General features: G+C 49.7%; 2 protein-coding genes across 2 annotated transcripts; one reads left to right on the top strand and one right to left on the bottom strand.

The window, feature by feature from the left end:
• Positions 1–3,286: 3,286 nt before the first annotated feature.
• LOC310911168 (bestrophin-1-like) lies at positions 3,287–10,267 on the top strand (the record flags this gene model as incomplete). The annotated part of the gene is made up of 9 exons (XM_083864461.1): positions 3,287–3,526; positions 3,682–3,776; positions 4,270–4,503; positions 5,106–5,260; positions 5,961–6,038; positions 7,431–7,583; positions 8,012–8,092; positions 8,654–8,805; positions 9,088–10,267. Exons 1-9 carry the CDS (start codon positions 3,375–3,377, stop codon positions 10,265–10,267), a joined length of 2,280 nt encoding a protein of 759 aa, XP_083720587.1. The 5' UTR covers positions 3,287–3,374.
• Positions 10,268–11,092: 825 nt separating this feature from the next.
• Positions 11,093–14,520, bottom strand: FTH1 (ferritin heavy chain 1). The gene is made up of 4 exons (XM_083862969.1): positions 14,246–14,520; positions 12,759–12,905; positions 12,192–12,317; positions 11,093–11,421 (listed from the first exon to the last, which is right to left on the bottom strand). Exons 1-4 carry the CDS (start codon positions 14,354–14,356, stop codon positions 11,263–11,265), a joined length of 543 nt encoding a protein of 180 aa, XP_083719095.1. The 5' UTR covers positions 14,357–14,520; the 3' UTR covers positions 11,093–11,262.
• Between the last annotated feature and the right edge of the window lie 7,129 nt (positions 14,521–21,649).

Below are 21,649 nucleotides of genomic sequence, written 5' to 3'. Positions count from 1 at the left end.
TGATCCCAACTACTGATGTTAAGTAAGTGTCAAAGACAAAGCACAAGAGAAGGCTGGTTATTACAGGAGCCTGGGTCTCCAGCTGCTCTAACCTGCAAGGATCAGACCTGTGCTCCCTCTCCACAGCTGCCTAAAGGATGGAAGACCAGTTCATTACAAAGAGATTTTGATTCAGAGCCTCATGGAAGGGGAATGTCCTAAAGACCTGACCAGAGGCATTGAGGAGGTGGTGGAAGAGAAGGGTGGTCACAATTGGGAAGGAGCAGGAGTAGAAAAGGGACTAAGGACCCTGGAAAGACTGTGGGAAGGAGTCCCATACCTTGGTAGAAGTTTAAGGGGAAGGCAATGCTTCCCAGGATGTCATGCAAGGAAGCACAGTGACAGCTCTCAAGCACTACTGGAAAAGCAACAGTAAAAGAAATTGAACACATGGAAAGTCTCAGAGAGCCAGTGGCAGAGTGGAAATCCCCAGCATCCAAAGCACAGCCGGAAGAGGTGGCAAACTCATCCAGGGACAGTGAGGGATGACAGGGAAACATCCTGTGAGAACCAGGCAGAGCATGGAGCAGGTGTTTCACTGACTTAGGGAAGAGAGGGCAGCCCCCAAGCATGCCACGCTTTACAGCCGTGGTGGAAAATTCCAGCCCTGCATAATCTCCTGGGGTTCCTGTAAGATTGTGACACAGAGAGAGGGACCAAACAGGAAAGAATTAGAGGAAAAATGCCTCTCTTCTGGCAGCCACCATAGCTGTGCCAGGAGTTAGCAACAGCGGAGCAGCCAGCCCTGCCTCCCCCTCCTCCGTCCGCCTCTATAAACACGCAGGGCTTACTCAGAAGATTAGGAGGGAACAGGGCAAAAGACAACAGAGTCTCTTTTGTAATGAGGAGGGATTACAGCATCAAGTGACCGGCTGCAGCTCTCAAGTGGGTCTCAGGCTCCTTAGCACACCGTGTGGGGCAGGTCCAATCCCCCTATGAACCAAGGGGGCACGAGGAGGCAGGCGGTGGCCTGGGCCACAAAGGACCCAGTGGGGACACGTGCAGGACCAAACCTCCCCAGCCTCCAGCACGGCTCAGGAGCCCATGACTGTGAGTATCTGGTCCTCTTAGCAGCAGCAGGAGGATCACTCTCTCCTGCAGAGATCCATGTTCCTGCCTATCCGTGACCTCCTCTGGCTCCGTCCCTCTGCTCTGTCTGCTCGTTGTTCCATCTTTGCGATACCTGCTCGGGTCTGTTTGCGGTGGGTGATGCACCTGATGTCCCAGAATCTTGCTTGCTGTGGGCTCCCACAACTGGATTCCAGGTGTGTTGGTCAGTGCAGAGGGATGAGCAGGGGATGCAGGCAGTGGCAGGCAGCAGCTCCCTGGGTGGGCTCTTCCTGCCCATCCCAACTCCGGTATGCCAGTGAGCCACCTCCCACCACGGACCTCAGCCACAAATGGAATGTGCCAGCTGCTGCCCAGGGACAGCCCAGGGCAGCCCAGCACAGGCTGGCAGGTGGGCAGGGAGGTGCCTTAACCATTCAGAGCTGGAGGGAAAAGCCCTGGGAAGAGCCCCATATCCTACATGGGAGCAGAACAGAGTAGAGGTGGGCGACATCCATCATTTACATGGACAGGAGCTGGAGTTTTCCTTCTTTGGTAAAAAAAAAGGGAATCTGTATTTGAATTACGCAATGAACAATCTCCCTAAGCGCTTTCAAGCCCTAAAGCCCAGAGAAAAGATGCAGCTTTGTGTAAGGGGCCCCAAAAATGTTTGGGGTTTTGGGCATGCTCTTCTCTTCTGGACAGCCTGTGTTTGCAACCTCTGGGGCAGTTAAAACCCACTCTTCCGAGCTCTGTGCCCATATGGAATGGACATGAGGATTTACTGAAATGGGCATTTGTGCAGCTAGGGATGGGGACAGGGACAGCTCCTCTATATCACCCTTAAAGAAGGGACTCAGGCACCTGAGTTATGACAGGGAAACCCAAAGGAGGAGCAGAACCAAAAAGCCAAACTCAGATTGGGTTTGATGACAAAACCAGACAAACTCTGACTGGGTTTGATGACAAAACCAGACAAACCCAGACTGGTTTTGATGACATCTTTGGGACAAAGATGCTGCTTGGTTGAAATAGCCGAAAATCCAGACTGCTGTTTTTCTTCACAGCAGCAGCTTACTGGGACCTGAGTTGTCCCCACCTAAGTGCAAATCTTCCAGTAGGATGCTTAAATGAAAAACAAATGAGGAACATGGGCCCAAACTTATCTGCTTTCAGCTGCTTCAGGGTGTGAACTGCCCCTTGAAGTGCTCCTTTATCTCCGTAATTCAGGGAAGAGGCAAGGCCCCATAATCATCACCATTATTACCTCTGTTAAATAGCAATGCCTGGTGACATGTTAGGATTCCAAAATACCAATAGTTTTGCACTGGATAATTATTTCTAACCCAAGAAATAATTCACCAATCTGCCTGGCATGGATAACACTGGTGTCTTGTTGTTTGCTGGGGTGTTTTTAAAATAAATTCAGGTTTATGCAACTATGAGTCTGATTATTAAATGATTATAAAGAATTATTTATGCAAGTTAGACTAGAAGTGAAATGGGGATGCTGCATGTCTGAGGAGCATTTCAGGAGCCTGAATGCCTATTTTTCAGCCACTGTGATTTATTTTGCAACATATGGTTGAAGGAGAGGGGAGGTGGAGTTGCTGGAATTTGGGCCCTGTGGGCCTGGCCACACTCCATCCCACAGATCTCCAACAGGGAAGGCTGCTCTGCCTGCAGGACTAGGACCAGCAGAATGCAAACAGCTATCCTTGCTGGGATGCCTTCATCTGGATCAGTCCCAAGAAATCTTTCTGGGGTTTTTCCCTTCCTTTGGGTTGGTTTTTTTTTTCCCAGCAGTATTCCAGGAAGATGTTTCCCAGCAAGTAGGTTTACAGAAACATATTTGGAACAAAAACTATATTAAGAAAATTATTGAGATAAGCATAAAATTTGGAGTTTGTGACCCTAAGATTAATTTTACCACAAGTGTTTTGTAGAAGAAGATGGCAAAGGTGGGCTTTGTCCTCCCCAGCCCCACTTGAATGCTGACAAAAATCAAATACTAAAAACAAATGGATCCACCAGAAAATACATCCTTGGTCACTATAACCAGCTCAAGGACAGAGAAAAGATGGGAAACTTATCAAATTAATTGCCTGCCAAAGATTGCCTCCTGATTCTCTGTGCTGCTGCCTCCATTTTACCTGGCTTTTGGTCTCAGCTCATTCTGTTTTCTCCTTCCTTTCCATCTTGCTTGGTGGGACACTTGGGATGTCCCTGTACCCTCCTCCTGCTCAAGCTCCAAGCCCTGTTTGTCATGTGCCTGCACAGGAGCTGTGATGACAGTGACCTATACAAACCGTGTGGCCGATGCCCGCCTGGGCACCTTCTCCCAGCTCCTGCTCCAATGGAAAGGCAGCATCTACAAACTGCTCTACTCCGAGTTCCTCATCTTCATCTCGCTCTACTTCACCATCAGCCTTGTCTACAGGTGAGCAACTTCACACCCACAGCCTGGCCTGGGGCAGGACACAGGAGAAACACAGGATTAGGGCAGGGATCCTGCTGGACAGGCCCTCTTCCCAGGAGGGGAGGGGAGGAAGGAGAGAAGGGAGAGGGAGAACTGCTTCTGTTTGTCCCTTTTAGGCTGATCCTCAGTGAGAGCCAAAGGCTGATGTTCGAGAAGTTGGCACTGTACTGCAACAGCTATGCTGAGCTAATCCCCGTGTCCTTCGTGCTGGGTAAGGAGCTGTCTGGAATCCAGCAGGGAGGGGAATGGGACAGCATTTCTTCTTCTTGGTTCAGCAGAGCCCTGCTGGCAGAGCAGATCCCTCCTTCTGCTTTTTGTAAAACTCCTCAAGTGGAATGTATCCTTTTTTTGTCACAGCTGTGAGCATCCCCTAGCACAGGAGGGCAAGCTCCAAGTGGCACCAGATATGCCCAGGGAATTTGTGGCTTCCTCACCCCTGGAAGTTTTCAAGGCCACACTGGGTGGAACCCTGAGCAACCTGGTCTAGTGGAAGATGTCCCTGTCCACAGCAGGGGGTTGGAATGAGATCATCTTTAAGAACAGTTCAAGTTGGAAGGGACCTTATGAAGCAAAGTAGGAAATCTAGTTTACTTTTAGCATGGAGGACTGAATTCCCCTCCAGACATTCCTGCACCCACAGAGAGCAGACAGAGTGGCAGGAAGAAACTCTTTTCAGAAGCCTGACTCTCTCAGCTCCCCTCTAGGTTTCTATGTGGCCCTGGTGGTGTCCCGCTGGTGGGCCCAGTACGAGAGCATCCCATGGCCAGACCGGATCATGAACCTGGTGTCCTGCAATGTGGATGGGGAGGACGAGTATGGGAGGCTCCTGCGGCGCACCCTGATGCGCTACAGCAACCTGGTCAGCGTGCTGATCCTGCGCTCCGTCAGCACCGCCGTCTACAAGCGCTTCCCCAGCATGGAGCACGTCGTGAGGGCAGGTCAGCACTGCTCCTTGCCTGCTCCTCTAGGGGCAGCTGGCCCTGGGAAAGGTTCTTGGGAAATGGGGCGGTGCCGTTCCCTCAGGGCAGGTGGGAATTGGAGCCCGGGCAGGTGGGAATTGGAGCCCTGGGTCTCCGAGCTTAACTGCTGGGCACCGTGAATCTTCTTGGGAGCTGCTCTTCAAGGTGCAGCGGTTCCCAGTCTGCCCACATTGTCTGGGTTCCCTTGGCAATCCACAGAGATGTGATTAGTGCTGACCTCCTGAAAAGAAAAGCCACTTCAGGACACAAAATATCCCATTTTCAACAAGTATCTATGGACATCAGGCAGCTGCACCCTCAGCAGTGCTTTATCTCCCTGATGGCTCTGATCTGATGTGCTGCAGACATCCAAAGTGAAATCCCATTATCCCACCTCCATGACTCAATGTTTTAACAAGGAGACTTGTCCTTCTGCCTGTCTCCTGAAATTCTGATTCGTTACTGGGATTTTTAGGGAGAACCAAGGCATCCACCTGAGATTCAGATGTTTTAATTTTGGACCAGATCACTTCCTTCTGCCCTCTCTGTCATCCTTCTCCCATGCACTCTTTCCCATCCAGGCCTCATGACACCAGAAGAGCACAAGAAGTTTGAGAGCTTGAATTCCCCCCACAACAAGTTTTGGATCCCGTGCGTGTGGTTCTCCAACCTGGCTGTAAAGGCAAGGAATGATGGGAGGATCCGGGACAGTGTGCTGCTCCAAGGCATCCTGAACGTGAGTGACAGAGGGGACAGGCAGGTCTGTGACATCCTGGGGAACAGGAGGCACCTGTGAAGCAGGTCCTTGACACATTCCAGAACAGCCAAGGCCAGTGGAGGTTTATAGGATACAGGTGGAAAGCCACAAGGAAGAATGTATCTGGAAGTCTAGGAGGGGTCAAAAACATCCTCAGCAACTGAGGTCCTGTAGAAGACTTTGCTATTAAAAACTCTTAGATAGTTTTGGGCAACAAGCCATGCTCCACAAGCAAGACCTGGCAACAATCCCTGCCCAGCTGCACACAGAAAGGCTCTGGAGCAGCTCATCCTTCTTGGTATTCATGTGCAGAGAAAGTCATGTGGTTTCTGTTGCCTGGAGCAGGATTCATCTGCCCACAGGGAGAGAAATATCCCTCTGGGATATTTATCTATAAACAGGAGAGAGAAATGGATGCTCCTGAGGGCATTCTTTTCTTTGCCTCACCTGTTGGCTGTTCATTCTGTGAGGAAAAACTGTGAACTGAGCTAGGAAGGGGGCTCAGGGGAAGACACCCAGGCAGCAGAGAATTCCTCCAAGGCTGGGACTCAGCCCCACTTCCAGAGGAGGTATAAGCAGAAGGGAAAGGGCTGGAGCAGTGGAGGACAGTGGTGCTGGAGAGGCTCTGCAAGGAGATGGGAAGTTATCCTGACATGCCATTCCCTTTTCCCCACTGCAGGAGCTCAACACCTTGCGCAGCCAGTGCGGGAAACTCTATGGATACGACTGGATCAGCATCCCTCTGGTCTACACCCAGGTGAGAAGGGAATCCCCACACCCATTGCTCCACCACTGCCTGTGCACATCCCCACTTACACGCACACCTGGAATCCTGGAATGGTTTGGGTTGGAAGGGACCATAAAGTTCATCCAGGGACACCTTCCACTAGTCAAGGCTGCTCCAAGCCCTGTCCAACCTGACCATGGGCGCTTACAGGGATAGGACAGCCTGGAAAACCTATGCCAGGGACTCACACCCTCAGTAAAGAATTCCTCCTTCATATCTAATCTAAACCTGCCCTCTATCAGTTTAAAACCATTGTTCCCCATGCTGTCACTATCTGCCTGTTTAAAAAGTACCTGTCCCTCCTTTCTATAAGCTCCTTTAAGGTACTGGAAGGCCACAGCCTCCCTAAAACCTTCTCATCTCCAGGCTCAATAACCCCAGCTCTCTCAGCCTTTGTAGAAGTGCTTCTCACCTGACCCACCCATGAAAAATCCAGGATACTCTTGAATCCCTCATCCCCACCTGCACACATCATCTCTCTTCCATTGGAACCTCAGCACACACCCAGCCCAACCTCCCTTCCCTATCTCAGACACATCCACTTCTCCAGAAATAACCTCTATCCAGGGGTAACAAATCCACAGAGATCCATGGAAAACACAGGAACACACGGATGCACTCCCTGCACCACCTTTCAGGGATCACATCCCAGGCAAGATCCCAGGAAGGTTGTGCCAGGCGTGTACTCAGCTGTTTATCAGCCCAGGCAGACACTTTGGCACCACCTTGCTCCTTTGTCTCCTACAATCCAGCTGCTCAGATAACAAGGATGCCCTTCACCATGAAACAGGAGCTGCTCTGGCAGCTCCAGAGGTTACTGAGGAACAAGTATTCTTGTTTTGAACCCCCTTGTTTGCATCAAGGGACCACGTGAGAGTCTTGGTTACTTTTAACTTGAAAAGGAGAAGTTTTCAGTTCTGTGGTGACAGGGAAAAACACAAAGCTCAGCACAGCCTGAAATCCAGACAGGCAAATATTAATAAAAGCTCAGCATGAGGAGCAGGAAGAAAGGAGCAAACAGCAATGCCAGGGTTCCCTTCCTGGACTTGAAACAGCCTGCCAGCATGGACTGAGCCATGAGACAGCTTCCAGCCCATGCAGGATGTCATGTGCTTGCTGCTCCCACCAGCCTGTGACACCTGCATAGATACCATTCCAGAGACAGCACACAGTATAGGTAAAAGCTGAAGGGAAAAGGGAATGCCTGTATCTTTCTGCAGGGAAACGCAGAAAGTCTGTTAGAAGTGAATCCAATGCTTTCCAGAGGCTAGAGAGCCTGGCTTTGGAGCTGTGTGGGGTGGGACTGAAGGGAGATGCTGGGAACTCATGCTGCCCTGGTGTGTCCCTTGGCATCCTTCCCAGGTGGTGACTGTGGCTGTTTACAGTTTCTTCCTGGCCTGTCTGATTGGGAGGCAATTCCTGGATCCAGAGAAAGCGTATCCTGGCCATGAGCTGGATCTCTTCGTGCCTGTCTTTACATTTTTGCAATTCTTCTTCTATGCTGGCTGGTTAAAGGTAAGTCCAAGAAAACATGGCTGGAGCTGGAATCTGACCCAGCCAAGGGTTTTTCCCAGTGTGAGCTCACCAGGAACCCAGCTGTGTTCTTTGATCTACAGGCAACAATAGGAAGCCAAGAGGACTGAGGGAACTGCCAGGACTTTCTAATTTTCCAACTGTCTCATTCTGGACACCAGTTGCACTTTTCCTAGGCTTTGGTCCTTACTAGAGGGGAAAAAAGGAGCTCCTTAAGTTGCAGGAGGGTTGTGTAAGCAGGGGGAAAATTACAAAGTCCAATGTCTCCCAGCCCCTGGGATGCCTCCATTTTTAACCCACCCTCTTTTGGGAGGATAAATAGGGCTTGGAATTCAAGGGACATCACACCTGACTTCTCCCTGTAGGGAAAAGGGCAATAGTGACCTCTGCTGTGTGCTCTCCACATGCAGGTGGCCGAGCAGCTCATCAACCCTTTTGGGGAGGACGATGATGACTTTGAAGCCAACTGGCTCATCGACAGGAACCTGCAGGTAAAGGGGAGGAAGATACACCAAGTGAGCCTCATCTGAAGAAGAACACCAAGGCAGGACAGTGTCCAAGTTCTCCTGCAACACCTCTGCCCCCACCTCCCTGCCTGCAATGGGAGAGATCTCCCCAGTCCACACTAGGGAATTAGGGGCTTCTGGCTTATCTTTGTACACAGAGGCTGAGTGCAGCTTCAGTCCATGCTCTGGCTCATGGGATGGATCTAGGCTTGTTTCAGGCCTCTGCCACCTTTGAATGACATGTCCTTCCTGCCCTCCTTGCTTTCCTACCCTGTGTCCATCTAAAACTGCCTCCTCTACTTTCTGCCATGCAGTAACTCCACACCTCCTGCCCTTCTCTCCTAGTCTCCTTCAGCACAGTTTTCCTTCCAATAATCAAATCTCTGTGTGAGAAACAACCCAAATGACAGGAAACCACAGCAACCCCAGCCAGCTGCCTGGCCACTGTGCTGTACCACTTCCTCCAGCTCTGTCTTCATTTGTCCTATGATAACAGGCACACAAAAGGCTGCTCACTCCCTGTGACATTCCTGCTGTTCCCTGCAGGTCTCCCTCATGGCAGTGGATGAGATGCACCAGGATTTGCCCATTCTGGAGAAGGACCTGTACTGGAATGAGTCTGATCCCCAACCACCCTACACTGCAGCCACTGCTGAGTACAAGCGTCCATCCTTCCTGGGCTCCACTTTTGACATCAGGTGAGTGCAGGGACAAAGTCTCATAACACCTGGAGCAGGTCTTGTGTAGGGCACTACACCTGAGGAGCTTTTAGGCTCATCCACAACAGGCAACATTCTCCAAGGAAAAGGATAAATCTAACCTCTTTTCATCACTCATCTGTATGATGAGCATCCCTGTTTTGGGGGGTTAATGGCAATACAGGGAGAGGCTTGCCATTGCATTCCCAGTGCTCCCAGCCTCTCCAGGAGATCCCTCCCCTCCCTCTGTGGCTGTGTAACAATCCACTTTGCCTTTCCCAGCATGCAGAAAGAAGAGATGGAGTTCCAGCCGCTGGAGCAGATTAAAGAGAATGAGGAGGCCAACCACTCCACTCCCTTGCTGGGACACCTGGGCCGCCTCCTGGGTGTCCAGTCCCCGAACTTCTCCAGGTCCTCCTCCCGGATGAACCTGCTGCGCCGGCGAGGAGATCCCACATCACCCTTCTCCCATTACACCTACCAGGACATGGGGAAGGTGGGAAGCCCTTGTGGCATCAATCAGCCAAGGGGAGACTCCCAGGAGCAGTGGGACAGCGAAGAGGGAAAACTCAGGGAGTTTGATGCTTTCATGTCCACCCCCTTTTATGAGAGGCCTGGGTTCTACAGCGCTCCACAGACGCCCATCAGCTCCATCCCCATGATTTTCCCTTCCCGTCGCCAAGGGCGCAAGAAGCCGCCGGCGCTCTCCAGCATTGCTGCATGCTCCACTTCCCTCCGGGATGTCATTGTCAATGCTTCCCCTTCCAGAGCCAGCGATGTGGACAAGAGCCAGAGCTCCCTGGGCTCTGCTGCAAAGGAAACCTTTGTTTGGCCAACAGAGCGGAGCAAAGGTCCCGACTCCATGGCTGTGACAGTGGAAGAAGGAAGGAGCAGCTCCAGGGAAGCTGCTATCACGGGAAGCCCAGGAGTGCAGTCTACAGCATCCAACAGCCCCAAATTCCCCTTCCTGCCAGAGCCCCCTGACCATGAGAAGCAAGGCAGCTTCAAAAGCCTGAAGAGCTCCAAAGCCTCGCACCCACCCTGGCTAAACCTGGAGAGCACGGCCTCGGCCACTCCCAACTCGGAGCATTCCAGTGCCTTTCACACCCCCAGTAACAAAACCCCCGGAGGCAGCACCTCCCTCTGCTTCTCCTTCACCCCTGTCACCTCTCCAGTGCTGGAAAGGTCCCACAAGGGCAGCCTGGGCCCTGAGGCTTGCAGCCTGAGTTTGGAAGATGCAGCCAGTGCTCCAGACCAGCTCCCAGAGGTTTCCAGGAACATGAGAGACATTGGGAATGGAAACACTAACCCCCCAGCTCCCAAAGAGCCCAGGAGAGCAGAGAGTCCATCCCCCAATGACTCTGGAATCTCCTTAGCTGAGGGTGACTACGTGGGGCTGATGGAGGTGATCCTGGAGGCCAGTGAAAGCCCAGGGGAGGAGCAGATGGACCAGTACAGCTAAAGGGGAATCCATGGAATACCTGCCTTATCCTGGCACTCACCCAAACAGAGGTGCTGGACATACAGCTGGAGCCCAGCCTGGGCTGAAAGCAGCACTAAGGACACACTGCTCCTGGCCTCAGATACAGCAGCAGGCACAACTCGTGTTGCAACAAGAACAAAAGCACCAAAAAACCCAATCTGTAGCAAAAGCACAAGACTTTGAGTGTTAAATATTGCAGATACCAGCCTGACCAGCCAGGCATAGCCCAGAACAGGAGCACACTTGATATGGATGCTTCCCTCCTCCTCACAGCAAGAATGAGAACTTGAATCCTTCCTCAGGCAGGACTTGCACTCCTCACAAGATACTCCAGGGAAAAGTAAGGGACTGAACAAAGTCCCATCATTTGTGATGCAGACCCACGGTGCCTCTTCCAGTCCTTTCTGGCTGGTATTTTCCAGTACTGGGGAAGTACTGGGATAAGGCCAGGATGCCTGCCAGCACAGGCAGCTGCAGCATCTGCCCAGCACATTGCTTCCTTCTGAAGTTCCACATTCCCCACCACAGATTTGACAGTGCTCAGAGAAAGCTGGATGGCAGCAGCCACCACTCAGCTGATTTTTACTGCCCACCCTCAGAAAATAAAAGTGAGGCTCAAACCCAGGACTTTGGTTTTGTTTCCTCATTTTAGTTCCCTGCAAGGAATTTAAAGAAACCAGATGTTTTCCTACTTCTGCCTTGAGCAATAGCTGCAAATTCCCCATGTCACACAATGAATTGACCTCCCACTGCCTTCACTACAGCTGCCTGCCTCTCCCTCCAAACTAAACAGGAAAAGCCAGCTGGAACCAAGTCACTTTATTGGCTGGAGGGCAGTACACAAAACACAAAGAGAGAGGGAGATATTTGGTACAGAGTACAGAACTGTTTCTCTAGGTAGCTGAAGCTGCATGCATGGCTGGACAGTAAGTAGGAGTCCCAGTGAAACCCACAGCATGGCTGGTGGCAAGGCTTCAGCTGTCACAGTCCCCAAGGGTGTGCTTGTCGAAGAGATACTCTGCCATGCCGTATTTGGGGGCCCCCATCTTCCGCAGGTTGGTCACATGGTCACCCAGCTCCTTGATGGCTTTCACCTGCTCATCCAGGTAGTGGGTCTCAATGAAGTCACACAACTGAAAGGGAGACCAGAGGTTTAAGTTCAGGCCTGAAATCCTACCCAGGCTCTCTAAGGAAAGAGAGAGGATGCAGAGTTTTCAAGCTGAGAGGAAGCAGCCTCTAGTTTTGTTGCAGAACAAGATCAAAGTGAGGCAGGCTTATGTAAGCTCACTTGCTCCAGAACCCCAAAGAGCCAGGCAGCTCAGGAAGCCTCTCCTCTTCCTCACAGCAGGAAGCATTAGCCAAGCTCTGAATAGACCGAGACACTCCCACTGCACAGCAAACTCATAGGAGTGAGGATTCACACCTCTGGTTTTGTTTTAAAAAGTCCCTCTAACTTAGGCAGGACATTCCCAAGAGTGCTTGAATTCTCCTCCTGATACTAAGCAACCTCAATCCAGCCTTGTGAAAAACTTCCATGTGAGAACAATTCTGTGTTTTCAGACACTGTTTTGAAACATCAGGGCTTTTAATATTCCGGAATTTTGTGGCAAAAAAAGCCTTGTGACAAAAAGCTTTAAAAAGATGGAACTCAACCCCCTCAGAAACGGTCTCCATAGAGACTCTTCACAGACACTTCAGAGGGAATAAAGCAGGTCCCTGCCACTTTAAAAATGCTCCTAGAAGAGCAGCAATAACCCCACCAAAGGACTCTAGAAGGGCTGCACCCCTGGCTCACACCTTTTTTCACCTTTAACAACACCAGGGGCACACAGCTCTGCTCTAAAACCACACAATTAAATGACAGGTCCTTGGACAGCCACACTGATGCTCAGCATGCACTTACGTGTGGGTCGTTCTTTTCAGTTGCCAATTTGTGCAGTTCTAGCAGTGACTGGTTCACGTTTTTCTCCAGGTGCAGGGCACACTCCATGGCAGTCAGGCCATTCTCCCAGTCATCACGGTCTGGCTTCTGCAAGGGGAAAGCACAGGACATGTTTGCTGTAAGAATCCACACACCAGCTGGTGGAGAACCTTTAGATCACGCTCAAAGCCTGTTTAGATGAAGTTTAGGCACTTATGCAAAGTCAAAAATTTGAAGTGCACCCTCTGAACAGAACTGAGCAAACCCTCAAAGTCCCACTTCTCAAAACAGTGCACAGAGCACATCTGCTCTGTTACATTTCATGATGGTGATGAACCAGCTGCCTTCTGGTTCTGCCCTCACACCACAGCAAACAACCTGAGGCTCAGCACCTTCTCCCTACACAAGAAGTACTTTTTTATTAGTCAAACAGCACAAATAATCAAATTGCTCCACATCTCAAATCACTGTGCCTCTCCAGTGTCAGCTGCTGCTCTTTTTGGGGAGGACCCAGAGGAAAAATCCATCCCTTTGCAGCCCCCAGCTCACCTTGATGTCCTGCAGGAAGATGCGCCCACCCCTCTGGTTCTGCAGCTTCATCAGCTTCTCAGCGTGCTCCCGCTCCTCGTGGGACTGATGCAGAAAGTACTTGGCAAAGTTTTTCAGGGCTACATCATCCCGGTCAAAATAGTAGGACTGAAAAATAAAAGAGTTCACAGGCTCTAAACCGCTGCTGCAGGATGGCTGCAGTCCAAGCCCAGACTGGGAAGGCAGTGCAGAACAACTCTCCTCTTAGTATCATTTGATTTTTCCAGGTAGGATTAAATTTTAACCTGCATCCCTACCAAGGGCACAAATAAATGGTGCTTGCGTCCTTGGCTCAGTTCTGAAAATACAAAGAACAAAAAAAAAACCTGGAAGCCCTCAGATACCTGTTCTAAGCACCATTTAACTGCAGCCTTGAAAAGCCTTTTTTCAAGGAGAAATCTTCCCTTTGTTGACCTGAGCTTGTTTACAATAATCGCACTGCAAGTCAGGGTCATGACTTGCATCATCAGGTAAGGTGAGCCAAGAACTTTTAGCTACTTTTGCAATAAAACTCTCTTGCTTCCGTGGGCTTTCCAGGGATTAGCCTAAGGAATACACTTTCTACTTTTCTGGGGGGGCAGGAAAGAAAGTCACATTTAAAATACTAGAGATAAATTGAGCTACAATATGAATTCAACAGCAAGTATTTTTCTGAAAGCCAAAAAGAAACCTGTAACAGCAGTTAGAAGCCGTCACATAGCTTGTTTATTCCTTAGTCAGAGCCATTAGCAGGATTCAATGGAAAGTTTTGTGTCAACTGCCAATTATTTACCAACCTACTACAGAATTCTCTGCTCTTAGAGCAACGGCCTGAAGGTTCAAGGCAAGGCACCGGTGCTTGTGTACCACCATCATAAGCTCAAAACAGGGCTCAGAAACAAATTAACACAGAAAAAAAGCTACAAGAAAGTGCTAAAGGACAGGGCACTGTCACTAGGAAGTCTCAAAGTCCCAGCACGCCCAAAGCACCAGGATTGCTGCACAGAGGTCAGGGAACGTCTAAAACGGGCGCCTCGGGCCAGAGGAGACATGTAAATACAGGGCCCAAGGAAACCACGGATTCCTACCGATTCCCGGAGATAAACCCGAGCCCGGGAGGCGAGCACGCCTGCGGGAAAGGTGCCAAGCGCCTCGTTAGGCACCTCCCGCCGCCCGGCCGGGCCCCAAGGGCAGAGCCGCCAGCGAGGCGCTGAGCGCCGCTGATAACGGGGCCGCCAAGGGCAACGGCCGAGCAGGCGAGATAAAAGGGCCTCACCTACACCCAGGGGACGGCCCAGACGGGCCTGAAGGCTGAGGGGGGAGGAGGAGGTGGAGAAAAAGGAGGAGGAGGAGCTGCACCCGCAGGCACCGCCCGGCACCCAGGAACCCCTCGCCGGGCAAAGCCCTCATGCAGCCCCTTCATCCCTCGTAGGAGCCTTCCCTCACCCCGCCGCGCCCGCTGTCCTCACCATGCTGAGGTACACATAGGACGCGTAGAGCTCCAGGTTAATCTGCCGATTGACGGCGGCCTCGCAGTCCTGGTGGTAGTTCTGGCGCACCTGAGAGGGGGGCGCTGCCATGGCTGGGGTGCTCCGGTGGGTGCTGCGGTGACTGTATAGACGGTGTTGTTGGGGGGGGGAAGGCGCGGCGGGCCCGAGCGCAGCCGGTTCCGTCCAAGCACTGTTGACGCAGGAACCCGCTTTGCTCCACCGCCGACACACTGTGACGACCGCCTGCCCCCCGATACGGTTTTTATACTGCCGCGCGCAAGGCCACGCCCCATAAGGGGGCGGGGCCTCATGGCGCCCGTCTGCTGCCCCGGTGTGACTCAGCACCCGCCCAAGCCACGCCCATAAAAAGGGGCGGGGCCTGCACGCCGTCGTCTTCCGCCGCGCGCGCGCGCCCGCCGTCCCTCAGGGAATGGCCCGTGATTGTTGGGAAATCCCCCCCAAAAATCACCAAATCCGGCCACTTCCCCTCGGCTACGCTGCTAAGCCTGCCGCCAAACCGTGTCCCACGTCCTACATCCCTCCTCCTGGGGCCGAGACCTCCGCCGCTGCCTCGGGTGGTTGGTGCCAATGCCTGACCGCCCTCCCCGTCAGAAGAAAAAGTTCCTAAAATCCAAGTTAAGTCCAGAAAGTGAAGGCCAAATGTCAAAAAATGAACCTGTTGGCAATGAGATGACTATTTCAGCTACTTTTAGTGCTATCCCAGTCAGTCGGTGCATGTCTTCCTTTTTTTCAATGAATATCGGATTCTTCAGTCATTCAGTTCAGTCATTTATTTACAATCAGCACTGCAGTCTTCTAGTTTCTGCCTTCTTAACCAGAATACAAGGGAATAGAAACTGCTTAAACTGAGATTATCCCATAGCACTGGACGCCCCAATCTTGGTTTTTCCCAAGCCAACATTCAACCCTGGTTTTTCCCAAACCTGTCAAAATTTTCTCCTGTCAAAATCCATCAGAAATTCAATTTACTGAGCCTGAAAACTCAATTTTTTTTTCCTGTATGTACTCAGACCATAAACTCAGATTAAATACTTGTTTTCCTCTCACCAGTTCTTCCTACACATTTTTATCCGGCCTTTGACCCTTTGCCCCACGCCTAAGTGCACCAGTGCCTGTGTGTGGGTAAAGGGCACAGCACCAGGGAACTTCTCCAGACACTCCAAATGCCCTGCAGGGATCGGGGAGCCTCAGCCTCCCTTTGTTTCGGGGTTTTCTGCTGCTCCTGTCGGTTAACCATCACAAGTAATTAAGATCTATACGATAATGTGGGTCATACCTATGCTTCAGCAGGCTGCCAGGTACATTTCATATCTCCGGTTCTCCTCCCACAGAAAAGGCTTATGTAAAGGAAAAGAAAAAAAAAAAAAAAACAAGGCTGCTGGGCAGACTTTTTTTTTCTTTATTAGTTTGTTCACAGGGGACAGTCTTCATAACAGGAACATCAAACAAATCTCCATAGCTGCAAAGTTTTGCAGGTTACGGGAATATTTCCTCTGCAGCTCGGACAGTCTGTGCCCCCCATGATCACACGTCAGTAGAATTAGGGAAGTCCTAAATTCTGCTTTCTGGAGTTGCACAATGCATGTTGTTTTTGATGGCAGCAGATTTACGTGGTCAGGAGAGGAAACACGGGGTTGCCCAGCCATGGGGGTCATGTCATGGTGACCAAGGTGAAGAATTCAATGCTCTGCTCTCATACGGGATTAGGTTCAGCCATTCCCAAATCTTTCCTGCCTCAAATTACTGTTTTAATTTCGACTTTACTTCATATTGTCTCCTCATGGCTCGGTTCAGGCCTCCTTTTATCTTGTGCTGCTCTTCATTAAAATTTTATTTAAAATATTTAAATCCCTGAATGGTTTGGATTGGAAGGGACCTTAAACATCTTCCTTTTCCACCCTTGCCATGGGCAGGGACACCTTCCACTGTGCCAGGTTGCTCCAAGCCCCATCCAACCTGGCCTTGGACACTTCCAGGAATCCAGGGGCAGCCACAGCTTCTCTGGGCACCCTGTGCCAGAGCCTCCCCACCCTCACAGGGAAGAATTCCCTCCTAAGTATTAAAGTCACTTGATGGAAAGCCCAGCCTGAGTAAGGTGATGCTTTTAGCAGGCTTCTTCCCAAGAACACCTGTTAAGTTCCTTAGGAAAAAATTCTTTACCGTTTAGAAAGAAGTTCTCCCCTTGTTTTAGTACCTTTTTATCCCCCAATATTCCCCCAAGCTGAGGATTTTGAATTCATGTCCCTCTCAGCTGCTTTCTTGGGCTGAAGTAGAGGCATGTTCGTACTGCCCACAGGCAAAGCCAGTGTATTGTCTGCCTACACAAGCTTGGAATTGTTGAAGACAGCCCTTGTTTTCCCTTGGATGATATCCCATCAGGAACAATGGAGCAAGCTCTCTTGTTTACAGCTTAGCTACTGGACACAGGGCACAGACCCCAAAATCCGCCAATTTAGGGATGGTAAAGCTGAGTTTTAAGCATGCAAAACTAATCAGAGCTTCTTTGGCTTCTTTGGTGGGTGTCTGCATATGATACAGAAGATTATTAGGTCAGAGATCAAGATATACCCAAAGGGAAAGTTTCCATGACTCCTACCCCCACTTTAATATCCTTTATCCTGACTGTACCCGTGCCCTTCTCGTGCATGGCCTTTCTAAAGGGGCAGAAAACAGGACTCCTAAACAAATACTGGACAGTATTTGCCCAAAGTAAATTCTGAGACAGATTTTTTGCTGATACAGTCCCTGAGTAAAAACCTTGGCATGTGGTTTAGGCATCAAATTAGACCTTCAGTGAGAGGGATGCCTTGGTGTGAGCAGAGAGCCAGAATGCCCAGGAGTGCACAATTCCATTTCTCACCTGCAGAAATGGCTCACCTCGAGTTTTAAAACACTTGATTTTTTTTTTCTGCTGGTTTAATGGCCAGAATAATAACAGATCCCAGTTAAAAATCAACAACTGTTCCAATTCCAGTGAGCAAGAAAGTGCTGAATATGCCTCAAATGTAAAATCAACAAAAATACAGTAACATTTTTTTTTTTCTCCCCCCTCAAAGCTCAAAGTCCTGTAAATAAGAGAAATTGCACCCAGTCAAATATTTGTTATGGAGAACCTCCACTCCATCCACAAACTTCAGTGTCATTCAGCTTCCAGGCTTTGTGTCAACACAAAAGCAACTCTAAACTTGGCTCCAAGGTCGATCATGCGTCTGGAAATTTGACATTGCTCTCAACTGTTAGTTTTGAAAGCTGTTTACTAAAAACATCTGGGCTCCACTTGCTCTGGGAGTTTAACTGAAAACTCCTTCTCGTTGCTCCTTGGGCGAAACACTCGGCGCAAACTTTCCAGTTCGTTTATTTTAGGTGCCCAAATTTTTCCAAGTGGGAAACCCAGGATTTAGGCAACGAGTTCTCACTGGGTACTTACAGCACAGAATGCAAATGACTGGGGTGCACAGAGCTGCTGGTTCCTGTCTCCAAAGGGAGACAGACAAAGGATGTTTGAAGTTCTGCTGGGAAATTTGCTTTGGAGACCGAACACGAAGCTGTTTTTATACAGGAAAAAAAGTCCCAAGTTTTATACATGGAGTATAAAACCCTCTTTAGACAAACTTCTACTAAGTTGGGACATGGGAATTTTTCTCTGTGGAGTGTTTTTACACCCAGTCTAAACAAATGCTGTAGGAGATTTGCAATTCTCTAATTTGTCCAAAATACCCTTTATTTTTATATCTTTTAGAAAACTTGTAAAAATACACCTAGAGCCAAGAGAGTGAGGAAGAACAATGTTAATAATACAGTAATTCTGTCAGCATAGCCAGAAGCAGGATCTGGTGAATTTACTTGGATGTCTCATCCCTTTTTAAACTGATTTCCAGACAGATTCCACTGTCTGTGAGGGAAAAGGTCCATCCCTGACTCCAAAGGCAGCCTGTGCCCCAGGTGCACATAACAGGAGCTTTCACAACACAGATTTGCCAAGCTGCACAAGCTACAATAAGTTTGATGTTGACATTCCACCACAGGCCACAATCCACAACATTTGCTCTACTGTTGTGATCCTCTCATGGCGCCATCCACCTTTTTTCCCTCTCTATGAGATCAGAGTGTTAAAAACAAGGGGGTGAGGATCATTCCTGTCCCATTTCCATTGTATTGAACTTTTTCCTCAAATACTGTACAAAAATTGCAAATAGACCACCCATCTAAAGTCAACAAGTACGGGGAAATTTCTCAATACACCACAAAAGTCACCTCATTCTGAGCATGAATTCCCCTGGAAAACACTGGTGAGTGTGCAAGCCCTCATGGATCACCAGGCAGCTTTGATTCTAAATATAGGGATGATTTAAAAAAAAAAAATTAAGAAGTTTTATTTGGGAGTCAAAGAGACAAACAGTTTTGTCCCCCCTGAGTTCATCAGGTAATTTTGTGAGGATGCACAAAGGTGTTCCTTGGATTTAATGCAGAATTGAGTTTGAGCAGACACTAAATCTCTCAGAGGAGGCTGCTTTTATACTCGGCCACCCAAAAAAGGGACTCGCAGCAAACGCTTTCAAGCATGAGGAGAAGAAACAAGCTTTTACAAGGAGCTGGCAGTTAAAGGACATGCAGCAGCCTGATAAAACACCACAAGAACAAGCAGTGCCCCATGGCTGATCTCTGTTGGGCAGGATGGGCGGGGGGGCACCCCCCAAACTGCTAAACAGGTCTCTCCAGGAACTCATTCCGTGGTTTATTCAGAAGAAATGAAGGGAGACATCGATTCAAAATCTATGTGGAGGGATGTTCTCAGCAGAGGTGAGGCACAGGGAGAGTTTTCCCTGGGAAAAGCTGGCTCCTGCTGTGCTGTGCAGTGAGGGGACACTGAAAACACTCCTGTGGTTCACGCAGAGGTGCAGCCACAACTCCACAGGTTCCACACCCACATCCACCTTTCCTGCTGGGTGTGACTTCCTCCTAAGTCACATTCAGGCCTTTGGCATCAAAGTAAAAATACTGAAAAGCAGCTCAGGGGGCTCAAGTTGGGCCTAACTCTCTGTGTGCTGCTTGTGGAGCAGCCAGGCAGTGCTGAAGTGTGGAGTGTTATCCTGCAAAGTCACCTCTGGATGAGCTGGACACGGCTCCTTCCTCAGGGTGTGTGATCTGATGGTGCTTTCCCTGCACACTGAACAGACTGAGGGGAAAAAAAAGCAAGGAAATTGTACAGAGAGAGAAATGAAACAGGGACAATCATCTCTGTTGGGGCAAGGAATAACTGACATGCTTTAAATTGGGGCTGGACTTCAGCACCGTGTCGAAGTCGTTGTGTTCAGCTCAGCAGATGTTGGGCCATGCCCACAGATATCAGCATCCCAGCAGGCAATAAAGCAGTGACAGAGAGGCCACTCACTCGGTGGGACAGGGAGATAACAGGGAAGGGCAGCCACAGGAACCCCTCAGCCATCACACGTGGCTGTTTCAGGTGCTCTGCTGGACTGGGCAGAACCCTTAACCCCAGGCAGACCCCCTTGGCCACCTGGGCTCGTGGTCAGTGTCCTGGGAAGATGCTCCTACTAAAAGCTGTGGAGGCAAAGAGCCCTCAGCCTCCCCTTCAAACAGCAGCCAGAGGAATGCTCTGCCTGGCCTCAGGAATCTTCCACACAGTTGCTCTATGAGTAGCTTGCTCAGTCATGTCTAAATAGGCAGCGATGACCAAGACTGAAACTAAAATCAGGAACTTTCCAGTCTGACAAGTAAAAAAAAAAAAAAAAAAATCTGTTCCACACGTACTTAGCCAAAGGCCAGGCCCTTCCTTGTCTGGTGTTTGGTGCTCTTGGTTCCTTCTAAAAGCCTCTGAGAAGGGACACAACCCACAGCAGGCTCAGAGGAGAGAAGATTAAACAGCCAAAAAGGCTGCATTCCTTACACAAACACCCCCACACCTCATTTGTCTCTTTTCCCTGTCTCCAGCCATCCTGCTAACCCCTTAGAGTGTCTCTGCAGGCCATGAACTTAGCAGAAAACAGCATTTTTGACCAGTTTGTAGGGCTGGGCTGGGCTGGCCTATGGATGGGTCTAAAAGCTCCAGAGTTATGAGACACATGGAGGAGCTCAGCAAAATGCTATCACAGAGAATTTCACCGAGATACCAAGACCTGGAGGAGCAGTCAGGCCCAGAGGGGAAGAGTTCTCTGACAAAGCATTTCTTCAGTCAGGAGGTGCAGGTTGAGCAATGGGCTGACACCAGCTGAAACAACAGCCTGGGAGGGGACAGAGGGATGCAAAAACCACGAGGGTAACTCTGAGGTCACCAAGGAAAACAGTCTGTGACTAAGAAGGAAAAAGAAGCCAGAATTGCAGCATTGTTACTTAATCCATGATCAGCAGGCTCAGCATGACCACACAAAAAAATCTACCAGGATTTTACTGGAATTCCTGAGTGTATGTATCCCTGCCTCAGCCTGGTTTAACTAGCAGTGGACTCTGCCAGGAAAAGGCAATTCCTACTTTATTCCCTGCCTGTGTTTACTCTGATCTGCTCTGGAGTCACCAGGCCTTACTTCCCTCCACATAAATACAAAGATTTCAAGAGGAACAGGGAGGTTGTCAGCCTTGGACAGGAGAAAATATCCACTTTCAGAGTTTTCTGCTGGCAACCCTTCTCCTCGAATCACCAGCCATGCTGTGGTGAAAAATTTTGTCACCACAAAATTCCTCAGGTGGGAAGGGTTCAATCTTTTCTTGCTGTATTCCAGAGGTCAGGAAAGCACCCAAGTCCAGACAAAGCAGCACTTCCTAAACTTATTTCAACCTAAACTATCACACAGCTACTTCACAGGCCCACAGTGACAAGGATGGGAACACAGCAGGGAATTGCAGAGATTGGAAAAGAAGGTGGAAGGGGACTGAGAATCTGTGTTTTTACAGCCACAATCCAGCATGAGAGGCACCAGTGCATAGAGAGGCTGAGGAATAGGAAGAGAAAGTGACACCACCATTGCTTTACATCAGCTGGAAACTTTCTCTTCTTGTTCCAGGTCCTTCAGAAGTGGCTTTTTCCAGAAGTAATTGGGAGAAGCCAGTTCTGCTCCTTTCCCAATATCACCCTCTGCCAAAACAAGACAGATCCCTGTTTCAGGCAGCTCCTGCTTTCCCATCAGGTGGAAGGATCAGGATTGAGCAACAGCACCTCCAAAAGCAACCAGACCTCGAGGGCGAGGAATTGGGAAGTGGGTGGGATCTCTTCCCAACCATAATATGAATTTTATTCATCCTCCTCCTGGGGAATGAAGTAACATTCCATTTTCAGACAACGTGCTTTGCCTGGTATCTACAAAAACCAAACAAAGAACATCGTGATTCTTTTAAAAAGCATCTTTA

This window comes from Zosterops lateralis, assembly GCF_965231275.1.
Source record: "Zosterops lateralis genome assembly, chromosome: 6".
In the NCBI taxonomy this organism is placed as follows: Eukaryota; Metazoa; Chordata; class Aves; order Passeriformes; family Zosteropidae; genus Zosterops; species Zosterops lateralis.
Note: the sequence above shows the minus strand (reverse complement) of the source record. Positions and strands in the feature narration are given on the sequence as shown.

What these genes read in the sequence shown, in the direction of transcription:
- FTH1 (XM_083862969.1), bottom strand. Translation starts at nt 14,356, where the DNA reads ATGGCAGCGCCCCCCTCTCAGGTGCGCCAGAACTACCACCAGGACTGC. An exon ending in CCTATGTGTACCTCAGCATG is followed by an intron (nt 12,906 to 14,245) that starts GTGAGGACAGCG and finishes TTTATTTTTCAG; the next exon opens with TCCTACTATTTTGACCGGGA. An exon ending in TCTTCCTGCAGGACATCAAG is followed by an intron (nt 12,318 to 12,758) that starts GTGAGCTGGGGG and finishes TTCCCCTTGCAG; the next exon opens with AAGCCAGACCGTGATGACTG.